A 16,682-nucleotide genomic window follows, 5' to 3' on the forward strand; every position below is an offset into this window, starting at 1 on the left:
TTCCTTACTTCCTACCAGAGGATGGATTGTATGCTGCAGGGCTGCATCAGACCATACACAGGAACTTATGGTGCAGAATCAGTTGCAGCTCCCATTAAAAGAAAATTTCTAGCCCTTCAGATTGCCAAGAAAACCTTCCAAAACAAAGTGAACATGAACTAGTGCAGAGCTATCTTGAATCTGTAAACAGTTTGAAACAATATCTTTGCAAGGGATGAGCCATGCTGTCATTCATCTCAGGTGTTGACTCAATCATAACGATGACATCTTATCTGTTAACATTGCTATTTCTCTGGTGACTTTAGCTGAAATACACAGCACATGTGACTATCCATCCTTGATAGATAGCATGGTGGAGAGAGGGAGGACAAGGAGGCAAGTGGACCAAGTTGTTGCAAGAGGCGATTCAGAATTCAAGGCCCTTTCCGCTCAAAAATAATTAAGCGATTCCTGGCTTTGACAAGAAAGAAAGGAGATACAGCCCTTCTTTGGAGCTAAAAGCCCTAATCACCTCAGTGCCAAAAGATTCAAACCTGCCTCCCGTGCCTTCAGGTTGCAGAAGCCCTAAATTTCTCAAGGCTTCTACAAGACAATTGTTTATTGCCAGCATAAAACTCTGCAGCGCATTCAAATCCAGGGCTTGACAAAACTGAAAAACATTCCAGAACTAAAGTTATGCTGAGCTTCATGTCAAAATAAATTCGAGGAAGCCTATACTGACTGTCAAAGCTCTCTGCAGAGAATAGTGTACAGCAAAGCAGCTGGTACCTTATGATCTAGGATCGGTTTCTAGCTCTGCCACAAAGTGGGACAGCACCTGTTCCCCACCTGTAAAATTCACCCTTTTATCTACAGCATTCTAAAGTCTATGCTTAAGAACCACGTCTAATTTCTGAATTTATTTGAAGATGCCAGAGAAATTATGTGCCACTGCATTCAGCATGGCTGCAAAGTATATGGGATCAGGAATAGTGACACTGTGCATTCTAGACTCTCCCTCCCACACCCACGCCATATTTACAGTATTAGCAGCATTCTCTCAACAGGGGTATCAGAACTTTATTATGTTTCCCTGTTTTCTATAAGGACTTTCTTGCACACTTTCCACAGCTGGAAGCCAGTTGAACTGTAACATGAAAGCAGCCTAATCTCCCTCAGGTTTCCCTTATACAGCTTTAGAAATAGTGCTAATGGATTTTTTAAATAATATATATATATATATATATACACACACACACACACAAGCGGGACTCAGTACAGCCAGCTAAACCTTAGTTCAGACTCAGCTGATCCTAATGGGCACTAGCCAATTGGAACCATCCTTCAATCCAAGCAGTTTTACCAGCTTTTATTAGAAACACCAGCACATTTCAAGTTTCCTCTTTTTGATCACAAATATAGTATTTTTCTCCTTTTATGTATACAGCATGAGACAGCATCAGGGCTTTCCATCCTTTTTACAACAATTTCCTTTGGACAAGCTCTGGGTTAGTGTTCAGTGACCTCACCCCAGCCCAGAATTTTGACATCTTGATTGCTGAAGACAGTTGCACGGGAAGGTGAGTCCAAAGATGGTGATGTTGGTACAACAGTTTAGATTTGCAGAAGAAGTTAAGCAGAGACCCTCTACAGTTTAAAAAAGATTAAGCAGTGCTGTGGTGCACTACTATTTTCACAGTATGGGGCAAAAAGTTCTTCCACTTCCAGAAGTTAATACATTTGCTTTTTTTCCTTAAAACACTGTCCCAATAAAAAAAAATGTAATACTGGAGGAAGTGCTAACTTCATGTAAAAAGCCAAGCAAGCCAGATGCTCCCAACCGGAGCAACACCAGACCATGGGTTAGGGGGTATTCTTCTAGATTTGTTGCAAATCCCCTTTCAAGTTCACATAAACCACATGACTAAAATTTAAGGTGTTGTAATCCTAGGCTAACGGTGGATTTAATTTTCACATCCTAAACCTGGAGAGTTTCCTCAGTTTTAAATTCAGAAAGAAAGTAATTTACTGGGTGGTGGAGTGTGCCCATGAACATCAGGGCATGACGACAGGATATTAGAGGGAACACGTACATGATTAGTTATTTTTATTCCACAGAAAACCCTCAAATTTAGACTTGGAGTTAACAGCAGAAAAATAGTGTTAAAGTCAATAGGTTCATATTATGTTCATATTTTGCTATAGACTAAATAAATTAGCCCAGAATTAACTCAGTACTTTCTCTCTCTCTTCCAATGGTGATCCTTCTCTAAATTCAATGCATTTTAAAAAAGCAACGGCTATTAATAATTTATTCCAGTTAACCCTTCTGGATGAATGCCTGTAAGTATTAAATGTATGGGGAACAGATTCTCTTCCTCTCCCCTTCCCCAAAAAGGAAACAATCGATAAAGGGTGTGGTAAAACAGACATGCTACTGACAGTACTCCTTGTATCGTGCCTCGCCTATCAATGCCACTGGCTGCTTCTGTGTAATGAGTGAATATTCATAGCCATGTCTTACAAAGAACATGATCCCAAAAATATATAAATAAATAAAAACCTTAAACATTCTTACATGGATTTTAAAGAACAGAATACATGTTAAAAACTTCAGTAATTTATATCAATTTTAAGCAATACTTTATATACAATGGAAAAAAGACATGCATAGTCCAAATACAATGTTGAAAACAGCATTTTCATAACAAAAAACCCCAAACACTAAGTGTTAATACCATGTACATGAATTCAAGAAGGACCACCCTTTTTGTCTGTTGCACACAGTTTATTTAACAATATGATATATAAGTAAGAAATGAGGTTTTTTTTGTTTTTTACCATTCTATACAGTGATTGAATCTTCTTGGATTTTCTTATTTATAGTAATTATAGAGCTTGCATGATTTACACTAGAATTGCTTTCCTCATTTCAAGTTTCACATAGAAGAAAGAATGAAAGAAAAGAATGCTTCTTCTCTATTGAAATCAGCATGGTCTAAGAGTGATCATCCCTATTTTTTTCATCTAAAACCAGTTTTATCAGAGAAACAAAGCAACAATTTCTACATCTGCAAGACAAGGATTTTGGCATTAGCCAATGTGTGTGTTTGTGTGTGCAAGAGTCAATTCCTATTTTTTCCAGGGGTAATACTTCAAATGCCTGCAGAGTTCACTATAGAAAAAAATCTTCCCGCAACATGTCAAAGTTATCGGGATACATTATAATGTTGCATTTTTCAGGAAACAGTTTCTGAATATTATTTTTCTTCGCTTTTAAACACAAATGTTTAAAGTCTTGAAAATACAAATAAAAATATGAATATAATGAACTTGTTTTCCCATTAAAAAAAAGGTATGAGTCAACAGGAACAAAAAAAAATAAAACCCCAAAAAAAACAAACAAAAAAAACCCCACAAAAAAGAGACCAGATATTTTAACCGCCTGGCTTTAACAAAAAATATATTCTTTGTATTGTTTTTTTAAACAGCAATTCATTCTTCCATGTGTAGGAAGCAGCAGTTCCATCTAGGATTCAAAACAACCTAGATGTCTGAATTTTCAGTACAAAATGTCCAAGAACACGAAAGGAAAAAAGTGATGCTCCCATAATGCTACAAACCCTCCACAAATTTTTCTAGTGTGTCTCCTGTGGTATCACCAACCAGAGACAATTCGTTAGACAATGCACTCCTGTTTGGGGTGTTTAACTGTGGAAGCATTGCACTCTGTTCTGGGTTGCCCAAGTGTCCCTGATCCATGGAGCTAGCCATAGTAACTGCAAGTCCTGGGTGGGGGGAACCAGTCTGGGGAGAGACATGATGAGGTGATGGTTGGGGCTGTATCCTTGGTGACGGGCTGGAATGTGGTGGTTGGGATTGGGGCCGGGGAGATTGAACAGGTGCTGGAGATCGCACCTGGTTGCTGAGGGATGTGGCAATCTGCTGGCCGGGGAGATGAGATGCCTGTGGTTGTCCTGAGAGCATATGCTGCTGGGGGCTCATGGGATTAGGCTGGCCTGGGGACCCTATCTGCTGTTTCATCTGTTGCTGTTGCAGAATCCTTTGCTGCAGTGCTTGCTGAATGTTGGAGGTGCCATCTGCCCCCATGCCAGGTTGGCCCATCTGATTCAGCTGTCCCATCTGAGCCATCTGTCCCATGGACCCCCCCTGTATTGATATATGCTGCTGCATTCGTTGCTGTTGCATGGCTTGAGGATAACCTCCAGGTCCTTGAGGCTGCTGAAACTGATTATGCCCTGCCATCCCTCCTGCCATGCCAGCACCTCCTTGTTGTTGTTGTTGCTGCTGTTGCTGCTGCTGCTGCAGTAATTGCCTCCTCAATATCTCTCTATACTGTGGACTCATATTTGCCATGCCAGGATTGTGTCCAGGGTTCATAATGTTTATCGCTTGCCCCTGGGGATTCATGCCACCTATTCCCTGCTGCTGAGGAGGAACACTCGGTCTCTGGACTCCTGCTTGCATTGCACTTATGGTCTGCAAGCTAGGCTGTGCGTGCATACCTTGCTGCTGCATCCCAGTCTGAGATTGCTGCATCCCAGGCTGAGGCTGTATGCCTGCTTGTGGTTGCATCCCAGGCTGATTTGCCACATATTTGGCTGTTCTTTGCTTTATAAAAGCTGCCATAAGCTGAGGGTTGGATTTGAGGATATTAAGAACCTGCTGTTGCTGCTGTGGAGAGCTAGGTGATTTCAAGGTCCGCAATAAGTCCTGAAGTGCATTCGGTGCAATGCTGCGTGGTGGCTGTTGCACACCTGGCATTCTTGGCCCAGCTACAGTTTGCTGTGGCGGCATTGGCATAACAGGTCTCGGCATTCCCGGCTGCATTGTTTGCTGCTGTGGCATTGGAGATGATTGCCATTGTCCAGGTTGCATGTTGGACATTACTGGACCACTTACGGGGTTAGGCCGGGGTACATTCATGCCAACCTGCTGCATCTGGTTCACTGAACCCACTGCTGGGTTTACTATTCCTGGACGGCCAGGAGGTAAACCATTGTTTATGGTGTTGACCCTGTAGAGCTGCTGCTGCTGCTGGGCAGCTTCTCTCTCAATCTGCCGAGCTGCTTCCACAGCAGCTGGGGGAGGCTGGGCAGGAGGTGGAGGTGCTGCCACCTGGTTTGTAGGTTTTCCTGTTGGAACAGTAGTAGGGGGTTGAGTTCTTGTTGCACTGGGGAAGCCAGCTGGTGACATACTTACAGGGGAGGGCTGGGGTTGAGGAGGCGGCTGCGGCGTTTGTGGCGTACTTGGCTGCTGCGTGGGAGTACCAGGCGTTGCTGAGGTAGGAGAAGGCAAACTTTGCTGAGGCACGTTTCGGGTGTTCATGGTAGCCATCCTTCGGCGCATTAACTGAGCTTGTTGGAGGCGGTGCTGAATCTGCTGCTGCCGGAGCTTGTGTTTAATATTGAGACAGAATGGCACAGGGCATTTGTTCTCTTGGCAGTGTTTGGCATGGTAGCAGCAAAGAGCAATTAGCTGTTTGCACACAGGACAGCCACCATTTGTCTTACGCTTGCAGCCCTTGGTATGCTGAACAACCCGTTTCATTTTCTGGCAGGATGGTAATGAGCAGTTTGCGTTGCGGCACTGACAGGCATGGACCAGGGACTGGATGCAGCGCTGGATGCTTAGTCGCCGCGATTCCTGGGGGCTCTTTGACTGTTGCTCTCCTTGGCTGTTGCTCTCATCATCCAGACCCAGGCCCCATTTAACCATCTTGTGGTCGTGGCTCTTAGTGTTGTAGCAGTTAATGCACAGATCGTAGTCCTAAAAATAAAGAAAAACCCACTCAGTTCAGCATCTTAATACAGCATAAAGCTCTTGATACTACAAGGGCTAAAGAGGTTATGCCAACGTATTCTTGATGTGAAACTAGGCTTTACTGTTCTGTGGGGTTTTTTGCAGGGTGGGATCTGTCTTGCTCCACTCAATGCCAACTAAGGCACATTCTGGAAGGGCCCAACACCCAGTGCTATTACTGTAGGAACTGGGCCACCTCTAGAGAGGAGATGCTAGGCTCACCCAATATTTAGACAACAAATCCTGCATCTTGGTAGGCGATTAGACTAGATGATCCTTGCAGTCCCTTCTAACCCTATGATTCTATTTATGAAAATATTCCAGTTAAGTCACTCTAGAGCAAGTAACCTCTTTAGAAGCTACTCAGATATTATCCCCAGCAACTAATTGCCCTGCCTGCTTCTGTCCTTTTCAGATGGTATTATGAGACAGTAAGTTTCCACCCCATCAGTTACAGTTGCTTCACTGGGATAGGACATGACAGTCTCCTGAAGTCCAGCTTCAGAGACCAGCACAATGAGTCTAAAGGTCCTAGATCCTTTAATATCAAGTTAAACCTAGCTCAGAATCAGAGTTTAACAGCAAGCTAAACCTACCTTAGATTCAGAAATTGATTGCTTATTTGACAGCTGTACATTTAGCTGCTCCTATAGCAGTTAGATTAGAAACTAGTTATTACCCCTAAATCAAAATTTTATCCCCCAAACCAACCTTCATATTGAGGAGCTTCAAGCTAAAGCATATACTTACCTGAAAGAACTGAAACTGTGTACACTACAGGTGCCACAGCGGCACAACCGTAGCGTGGCAGCTACGCTGCTGTAGCATGGACACTTACGACAGTGACAGAAGGGGTTTTTCCATGGCAGCAATACTCAAGAGGCAATAGCTCAGCTGACAAAAGAATTCTTCTGTCAACCCTCACTGCGTCTACAGCAGGGGTTAGGTAAACCTGTGTCTTGCACAGCATGAATAATTACTCTGCTATGACAATTTACCAATGCTGACAATCCCCACACCTAGCTCAGAATTAGTTTCTGGATCTATGGGCAGTTCTTCGGAGAACATTTAACTTGGGGGAGAAGGAGGCACATTTAGAAGGAGAAGTGGAAAGAGAAAAAAAGAGTCAGACACATATGCACATACCTCACAGACAGTACAATGCCACCTTGTTTCCACATGGTGCTTGCACTCATTGCACGTATAGACAAAACGGTCCTGCCCTTGAGTATGTAGTTCTACGAGCATGCACAATGTGGACCACTTGGATCGGCGTAATGAGGAGAACTCCCAGTGCTTATCTCTTGCTAAGGTAAGGAAGGCATCTCGCCCATCCATCAAATCACAGCTCAGTAATGGATCAGGGTCCACAATGGGAGGCAGGGTGTTTATTACAGGTCCAGCGTGTAAGTGAATCACAAAAAAGACCTGCAAGTAAATGGGAAAAATGACTAGGGTTATAAAAATAACTCCAAAACATCTTTTAGAAATAAAAGCTTTTTAATAGAGAAACAAAGCTTATACCATACCACAGATATAGTATGATCTAATTAATTTAGTTGAAGGTAACCTACTGCAATATGTATTGTAAAAGAAAAATAAAAGTCACAAGCATTGTTCCTTCCTGTTTTGACTTAACTATTGTCAAGCCTCATTTTAGAAAAATGTTATCTCCTATTTCAGCAGTATTTTTGACTGTACCTCTTTATGCTTTTCCATGGTGGCATAGAGTTTCTGGGACAGATCATTGGACACATTTGGCATGCTGGGTTTCTTTTTGTTAGCTCTACTGATGCTGCTCTTATTCTTGTTGGTTTTTTTGTTGTTCTTTTTCTTGGCATTCTTGCTGTCACTCTGGCTCCCCTGCAATAAATATGTTGGAAGAATGTTAAACTTCGTAAAACTCGGTTCCATTTACTATTGTCTTACTCAAGCCCTTTGCGGTCAAGAGTTGAGACTTTGTTCCAATTTATGTAAATTAGCCACACTACTGTTGGCATATCAAGTCTTCCAGGAGAAATAGGAGGCATGAATTTAAAACCTGTCAGGCAAGGGAAGGGGAAAAAAATCAATTTTCAAACAATTTAAAGTAACATAAATGTGTTTGTAATTTAAATATACATATATTCATTTAAGGATTTGGGATTTTATGCAGTTTTCTTTTCATTATAACTTTTGTGTGAAAGCTTTGCACACTTCACCCTTCACAGCTTGCCAGCAGTTCTTTACACAACACCAATATTTTAGGAGTTTAACAAAATCGCCTTGGCCTTGGGATTTCAGATTTTTTTTGGGCTCTATCACTTCAAACAGCTTTGTTTCTCTGAAATTCTGTGCACCCTGAGGCTCAACGTGCAGACAAGGATGAGTGTTCTGGGGGCTTTAAAATTAAAAAGACTACACGCTATTTCATTCAGAAAATTGGCTACTGCGCATGTACAATTCTTTCCAATAGAAGTTTCGTAACAAGGGCATATGCCAGGCAGATGCCGTGACACATCAGACCATAATGACTGTGTATTAAATGGTAGAGGCAAGCACAGGGACAATAATTTCCTTTTAAAACCCATCAGTATGGATTTTTACAGCTGACTGAGGGATCAATTTTATGTATGAACAATAATAATTTTTAAAGCACTTTGTATGCCTATTTACAGATCAGATTATATTTAGATTTAAAAGACCAGGCAAAAAAATTGCCTCTCTTTGGAACTAGATGCTCTTGACAATTATTTTAAAACATGAACACCAAGTCAAAAACCTCCCAAAACACCCCCTCCCCGAGTTGTGATTTCCACAAATCAAAAGCACCCATGAAAATTCTATGAAATGAAACACACACACATATTCTTTGTAAGCAATTTATTCAAACACGAAGGCAAACACCATCTAAACTGAAAAGCTTGCAATTCAGTAAACATAATAAAGTCTCCACTCTTCTAACAAGTTAGGATTATCTCTCTCTTGCTTCTGCCTTTAGATACCAATATTCTTTTATCAATTCATTCATTTTTTCAGCATCTACCTTGTACTGAAATTTTGACCAAGCCCATGTGAATGCATTACAAACACACTATAGTGCTGCTGATGGGAGTCAGACACAAGTGCAGGTCTTTTCAAAATTGACCACGTTCCGAATGCAACTGTCCTGCATTCCTTTATTTTCCTTCCAAAATTTTAATGCAACAATGATACAGCCTCCTTTGCAAACCATATGTTCAGGGCAGAAATCTAGCTTTTCACTCTTAAAGGCTAGGGGAATGAGGAAATTCCGGGTTATATTCTATCAGCCATGTTTCAGCCTCTTCTTCCTAGTCTGTGAACAACCTATGACCTCTGTGTATGGGATCAGTCATTAATTCCATAGCTTCCTTAAATAATTTTTTGGTTTTGTCCTTTTGCTGTTCCAGCTCTTTGCTGTCAATTAGACCAAACTAGATTTCCCTCTGAGATGGTGATAGTGTTATCAGCCTGTAATCTGACAAGGCTCTTCCAAACTTCCTTCAATGGTTTTTGTACATTTCGTGCCTGTCTACACAGGCCCTTGATAAGTAAAATGTTGCTATTTTTTGATCCAAGTCCTCCACCTACTCAGTGCGACCTAACATTTATGTTTGTTGAGTTCAAAGGCAGAAAAACAGGGCTTGTCTTCAACAGCAACCAAGGACAGTTCAGTGCAGCTTGGAGCAGAGGAGAGGGTAAAGGTGCCTTTTTGCACTCCCCTCTTTCTGCACCATCCAGGCACCAGGATGGTCCCTGTGGTAAATGAGAGCTGCCTGAGAGAGACTCTCATTTGTGCTGGGTGCCAACTGTACCAAGGGAGCATTAGGGTAGCCAAGTGTCAGCAGGGCGTAGGCTCCAGCCTTGGAGGGTGGTGGGGGAAGAGATGCAACAGTAGCTACCCACGAACCCTCCTAACACAAGGGGAGTGGTGAATCTTCTAGTGGCTGTCTGAATTTAGAGCAGCTTTTCCCCATGTGAGTGCGTGTGGAGAGCATGAGCTGGGGGGCCGTGGGAAGGCAGGGGGCTGCCAACCATCATGGTTGCATCATGTACCCGAGGATTGTGTTATGCAGGGGTGCCAAATTCTCTGGTAAATTATGGTCCCTGATATAAATTTAGGACTCCGTACTCCCTTCGATCCATAGCAATTGCTTATGTTGTCACTGGGAAGTTTGCAGAGAGATCAAGAGGCAAATATGGCTTTTATGCAGTAACTAAACTTTTAGGGGTTCTGTTTTGTTTTGTTTTTTATTCAGGATCTTATTTTTGCATTTCGCATTACTCGGTGAGAAAATACACTTCTCTTTATGGGGTCACTGCTATCTCTGCTCTTTGTTTCTCTTGGTTCCCCAACCTCTTTCTTCTGTTTCTTTCCCTCCTCCCTGTCTGTATTACCTATGTTGTTCCCTCTGCATTTCCTTCTCTGCAACAACTCCTAATTCCAACTTCGCTGTGGGCTTCACTCCCACTCTCTCCCTCAGTCTATCTGCTAAAATGCTCAGCACTGAACTAGTCAATTTTGACACTGAAATGTTGTCACTGGATTGCAGAGATGACACTTCAAAGAGATTAATAGGGCATCGGGACATCCACACTCCTCATTCATGGTTTCAGGCAGCCAGCAGACTGAGACAATCACCACTGCATCAGTTATGCTCAGCTCACATTTGGAAGCTGCTCTTCACAAACATGAGAGGTAGAAACTTAAAGATTTTGGACAATCTGAATGTGTCATGTGAGCTACATAAACAAATCAAGAGGCCACAGTTTTGACATCCCCGTTATTAGGTGCAATTTCCTTCTCAATGAGATTTGAAACAGTGACAGAAGTTTAGGATGAATGCATTTGAGAAGTTTAGGATGTCTGCATTCTTTCATTCTGTTTGCATTTTCTAAGCAAAATGGAAAAGTCTTCACTGTTACACTTCTCTGCCATTCTTGGATTGGCATCTTCAGCAACTTGGATACAATATTATGTTTTCTTTTTAGACACAGAAACACTAGCATTAAGTAGGAACACATTTTCCCCCAGTATGGATGCTTATAGCCTTTATCAGACCATTTCTCATTTTCAGCCAGCTATCTTGCATTAATGCAATTGTTGGTTCTTTTGGCTCATAAATTTTTTCTCTTCTCTTCACTTGCAACATCAGGTAGTGAACATAAAAGTTCAAATCTGCATATTCAGAGAAGTGCTTCAATCATTTCTTTAAATTGTTAATTTTGTGCTATATTGAAAGTGATGCTGTTAACATAAAAGAAGCCTGCAACTTAATCAAATTTAAATCTTTGACTTTCCGTTAATATTGCTGATTGTCTTTACTGCAGATTGATCTTTGCCATTTTGAAGGTGTTAAAAACGAAAAAACTACTCCTGAAGGAAATTTATGTTGAGAAACTGTTGGAAGACCTGTACTTAAAAATTACTGTAACCACATTTTGATGACAATGATTTTCTCCTTGTCCAGTCAATCACTTGTTTCCTACTACTTCCTTCAATCTAAGTTACGTTGAGTCAGATAAATTAAGTAATTATCAAACATTAATACATGAATACTAATTACCTACCTGCAGTACTGACCAGCAGTTTTCACATGGACAACATTTAAAATGAGAAGAGGAAGTTACTCACCTTGTGCAATAATTATGGTTCTTCAAGGTGTGTACCCCCATCGGTGCTCTACTGTAGGTGTATCTGCGCCCCTGATTCGAGATTTTAGGTGGCAGTGTCCGTTCAGCCTACACACGTGCTCTCCTTCCCTTGTGCTCTGCCATGAGGCTACCTAGAGCTGTGTGGGCGAACCACTCTCCGCTCCTTCTCTACAACAGAGCCTTTGTTGTAAACTCCGAAACAGAGGGCAAGAGGGCGGGTCACGGAGTACCTATAGGGGGACACATCTCGAAGCACCATCGTTACTGCACAAGGTGCATAACTTCCTCTTTGAGTAGTGTCCCTATGGGTGCTCCACTGTAGGTGACTTCACAGTAGTGTCCCCTAAGGAGGGCTGGGGCTTTGGAACGGAGTCTATTATTGATGACACCAATGAGCCGAAGTTGGCATCAGAAGCAGAGTCTGAAGTAATTACATAGAGTTCCGCGAAAGTATGAGCAGAGGCCCAAGTTGCTGCCCTGCAGATTTCTGAGATGGAAATATCTTTAACAAATGCAACAGAGGTGGAGATGGATTACGTGGAGAGTGTGCAAATTCCTGATGGAGGCAGCAGGTTACAGGCATGATAACAGTTAATGCAATTTGAGACCCATTTGGAAAGCCTTTGAGCTCATATTGATGGCTGATATGAGTACACTGGGGAGAATGCACCAATTCCAGAGTTTTAGTGCTTCCGTGCAAAAGAGAGGGTGACCTGACGACTCCCTAACAATTTATGTAAAACATGCATGCTATGCTGTCTGTCTTGATTTTTGTGAGAGTATCCCTGATGAATGGGAGAAAGTGTGTGCAGGAATTTCTGACGGCTCTTACCTCCAAAAGGTTGATGTGGAGTACAGCTTCCGTGGGGGACCATTTGTCCTGAACTGTGCAGATGTTCAGGTGGGCTCCCCAGCCTATTAGAGAGGTGTCTGTTAGAATCAGTATTGGTGGGGGTTGCGCGAATGGGATCCGTGCGCAGACCTTGGATAGGGCTTTCCACCATTCCAGGGAATGTTTGACTCTGGAGAGTATCACTAACGGCTTGTTTATCCTGTCTTTGTTTGGAGTGTAAACAGATCTGAACCATGCCTGTAGACACCTCATGTGTAGTTGGGCATGAGATGTCACAAACGTGTATGCCGCCATGTGCCCAAGAAGCTGAGGCAATTTCTGGCTGACATTTGTTGGCTGTCTCTATGAGACTGGTCAGGGTGTCGAAACTGTGCTGCGGGAAGAACGCTCTCGCTTGCACTGTGTTGAGTTTGGCCCCTATAAACGCCAAACACTGTACTGAAGTCAAGGTCAATTTCTGGATATTGAGTTGTAGACTCAATTGTGCAAATATGTGCATAGTCCCTTGGGTAGCTCATAGGGTGTCTTCAAAGGAACGAACCTTGAAGAAGGCAATTGTCCAGATATGGGTAAATACCACCTAATGTTCATAGATGTGCCGCTACGATGGAGAGGACCTTGGAGAATACACCTGGGTGCAGAGGACTGGCCAAATGGAAGTACTCTGTACTGGTAGTGGTCCTGCCCAAAGGTAAATTGGAAGAATCTTCTATGGGATAGTAGGATTGAGATGTGGAAGTAGGAATTCTGTAGGTTGAGGGTTGAAAACCAATCTCCCTGCTCCAGAAATGGAATAGCAGCCACTAGTGTGATCATCTTGAACCTTTTGCACCATCACACATCTGTTTAGTGCTCTTAGATCTACTATGTGTCTCCAATATTCCTTTCTCTTTGGGATCAGGAAATATCTGGAATAAAAGTCTTTGCCTCTGAAGTGTACAGGGACTGGTTCTATGGCCCCTAGGCATAGAAGGTGATCTCTCTCCTAACGTAGCAGTCTCTTGTGAAAAGGTTCCCTGAAGAGGAATGAGGAGGGAGAGAGTTGAAGTGGATAGAGTAACCCTTGGAAATGATCTCCAAGACCCATTTTTTGGAAGTGATGTTTTCCCAATTCCTGAGGAAGAGAGATAGGCAACATCCGAAGGGATGTGGAAGGCCCGTGTGTTGCAGATGTTGCTGTAAGGAATGGTTGCTCAGGGCCTCGACCAAGGTGTCAAACCTGGTGTATTGATGTCGAGGGCTGGGATGTTGAGGATTGAGGGGCTGATGGTTTCTGCTTTTGCTCTAGGTCTCTTCCTTTGTGGCTTGCAGTATCACAGTGGTAGGGGAAACTGGGGTTGTCGGGATCTATGAGGTGGTTATGAATTGAATTTCCTTTTCTGTCCCAGTGTGTAGGTTCCTAGAGAGCGCAGCATGGCTCTGGAATCCTTCAAAGTATGAAGTGAGGCATCAGTCTTGACAGCGAAGAGTCTGGAGCCCTCGACAAGGAGGTCCTCAACCATCATCTGTACTCCTTTGGCAGCCCTGAGAGATGCAACTAAGAAACCCACCTCATTACCATCACCATCGAAACTGAGCGAGCCGCTGTATCAGTGACATCCAGTGTGGTCTGTAGTGCCGTTCTCACTACCAGCTGGCCCTCACATATGATGGCTTGAAACTGTTCTCGTGCTTCTGGCAAGTGGTCAATAAAGGCACTGAGTTTTCCATAATTCATGTGGTCGCAACAGAGATTGGTGTCTGCTAGATAATCTTGGCAGGATCTAAAAGCGCCTTGTTGCCTGAGAGAGCAATTTTTGAAGAGGAGGAGGTGTGCCATATGTCCAGGGGCATCACTGCCTCATCCAGAGAGGAAGAGGAGATATTTGTCATGTAGTCTCCTCTTTTAGTCTGGCCTCCTGCTCCTCATAAGTGTCCTCCTGAGGTTCTGGGGCTCTGAATATGAGTACACTGTGGGGGTGCACCAATTCCAGAGTTTTAGTGCTTCCGTGCAAAAGAGAGGGTGACCTGGCGCCTCCCTGACAATATATGTAAAACATGCATTCTATATTTGTGACATTGCACTCCATATGCTTTATGAAAATATGCTTATGAATGTGAATATGATGTAACTGGAATATGCTTCATGCAAAAGGTCTCTTGTAAGCTATCATTACAAAGTTTATAATCTACTGAGTGTGTTCATCCTATTTGTTTGTACGTATTATTTCTGTCAGGATTTAGGAGAATAAGATATAAACTTGTATTACTGATGTAAACATATTAAGTAGAAGCCATTAAGAGTGCTTCAGAATCAATGAACTGTAAATGGCTCTGTTTACTTGCAAACCTTTCTGTGTATGTGTGGGCCAGCCCATGAAGAATGGAGGCTGGGGTCTGACAGGACATGTGAACATGTCACATGATGCTGGAATCCATCTTAATTCTGGTACTTTTCCATTTAGAAGGAGGGGTGGGGACCCAGAGACACAAAAGATTCCCGCCTTGTGCCAAAGCTATAAAAAGGGGTGGAGCCCAGGATTGGGCCCAGACTAGGAAGGAGTCTATCATAGAATCATCGAATATCAGGGTTGGAAGGGACCTCAGGAGGTCATCTAGTCCAACCCCCCGACAGATTTTTGCCCCAGATCCCTAAATGGCCCCCTCAAGGATTGAACTCACAACCCTTGGTTTAGCAGGCTAATGCTCAAACCACTGAGCTATCCCTCCCCCCAGGGATTGGAGGGATAGCTTGGAACATCTTATTGGAACATCTCTGAGGGCAAGGTATTACCTGTAATCAGTTTCTTAATATATTAGGCTTAGATTTTGTATGCTTTTGTTTTATTTTGCTTGGTGACTTACTTTGTTCTGTCTGTTATTACTTGAAATCACTTAAATTCTACTTTTTATACTTAATAAAATCACTTTTGTTTATTAATGAACCCAGAGTAAGTGATTAATACCTGTGGGAGCAAACAGCTGTGCATCTCTCTCTATCAGTGTTATAGAGGGCGGACAATTTATGAGTTTACCCTGTATAAGCTTTATATAGAGTAAAATGGATTTATTTGGTGTTTGGATCCCATTGGGAACTGGGTTTATGGGTGTTGGCGAGGTAACCTGCTGAGCTGTTTTTGGTTAAAGTCTGCAGCTTTGGGGGCGTGGCCCAGACCCCGAATCTGTGTTGCAGCAGGCTAGTGTGTTGAGCTCAACAAGGCAGGACTCTGGAGTCCCAAGCTGGCAGGGAAAACGGGCTCAGAGGTAATTTCAGCACATCAGGTGACAGTCCCAAGGGGGTCTCTGACTGAACCCTTCACAATGTTGTCTGTCATGATTTTTTTGAGAGCATCCCTGATGAATGGAAGAAAGTGGCTGCACCCAAGGGTAGCCATACCAGGAGGGCTGGGGATCAGAAAGTGGCTAGGAGGGTCCCAGTTGTTGTAATGATGGGGCATGCTGTGAGACCGGAGAGAGGTTGTCATCTTGGTCACTGACTCCTTGCTGGAATAGGGTGGGGCTGATAGGGAAGCTAGAGGTAAACACCCTGGTGCCATTGATGATTCTGGGGACTGGAACACGCTCGGTACTGGAGGAAACTACACCATCTAGAATCATGGGCTAAGTCAATGAAAAAACTTTAGTAATTAGTAGTACTAACATTTGAATTTCAATCCCCTATCACTGCAAATTGACATGCATAGGCTTGCTATAGAAAGAAGAATTCAGGCGTTAAATAGTGTCTTTCAAAATGCAGATATTTTAAGGTAGCTTGAATTTAGAAATTCAGCGAAAGGGCTGTAAAGCAAACCAGGCAGCCATTATGCAATCCAAAATAGCTCACAGACATCCTTGGGTTTTAGAAAGCATTTTAAAAGAAAGCAGGAACGTTGTCTGTGACATGGAAGTTTTTACTACTCTATTTAAAAAGCGCCACAGAATTTTTAACTTTTATCTGGAAGGAAGCCAGAATTGTAGCTGATGGGAACCTTGGTTTAAAAACTCAACTGAAAGACAAAAAATATTTTTTTCTTCTAGTTCTGAATTGCATCATCAGTATCGGGTATGAGCTCTAGCTGAGATTAGCAACGTGGACAACCTTCTGATTTGGGGACAAATACTGTATGCGAAGGTTAACTTACCTCTGTTGTTTCACTAGCTGCTGTACTTTCCTCCTTTTTCCTCTCCTCCTCTTCCTGTTCCAGCTCCTTAATGCTCTCTTCTAGCACATTTGGCCAGAAATCACCTTCAAAGTAAGGCAGCTCCTTGGCACTCGTCAGCCTGTCCTCAGTTGCTTGTTTGAAGATATCCTGTTAAATGTGTCACACAATGGTAAGATTGAATGAAGTACCAAAAAAAAAAAAAAAAAAAAAAAAAAAAAAAAAAAAAAAAA

At 42.7% G+C, this 16,682-nt stretch overlaps 1 protein-coding gene across 3 annotated transcripts in view; it reads right to left on the reverse strand.

Annotated features, from left to right (window-relative positions):
- Nucleotides 1-1,347: 1,347 nt before the first annotated feature.
- CREBBP (CREB binding protein) overlaps nt 1,348-16,682 on the reverse strand; it is a 185,104-nt gene continuing 169,769 nt past the window's right edge. For all 3 annotated transcript variants that reach the window (XM_024215113.3, XM_024215114.3, XM_024215112.3), the window contains exons 28-31: nt 16,432-16,599; nt 7,504-7,665; nt 6,949-7,230; nt 1,348-5,769 (exon numbers count right to left, since the gene is read on the reverse strand). In XM_024215113.3, the coding sequence (XP_024070881.2) occupies nt 3,595-5,769; nt 6,949-7,230; nt 7,504-7,665; nt 16,432-16,599 (2,787 nt within the window). In that variant the 3' untranslated portion in view covers nt 1,348-3,594. The remainder of the gene's footprint in view (nt 5,770-6,948; nt 7,231-7,503; nt 7,666-16,431; nt 16,600-16,682) is intronic.

Source organism: Terrapene carolina, unplaced genomic scaffold, assembly GCF_002925995.2.
Source record: "Terrapene carolina triunguis isolate 2854851 unplaced genomic scaffold, T_m_triunguis-2.0 Scaffold695, whole genome shotgun sequence".
NCBI classification, from domain to species: Eukaryota; Metazoa; Chordata; order Testudines; family Emydidae; genus Terrapene; species Terrapene triunguis.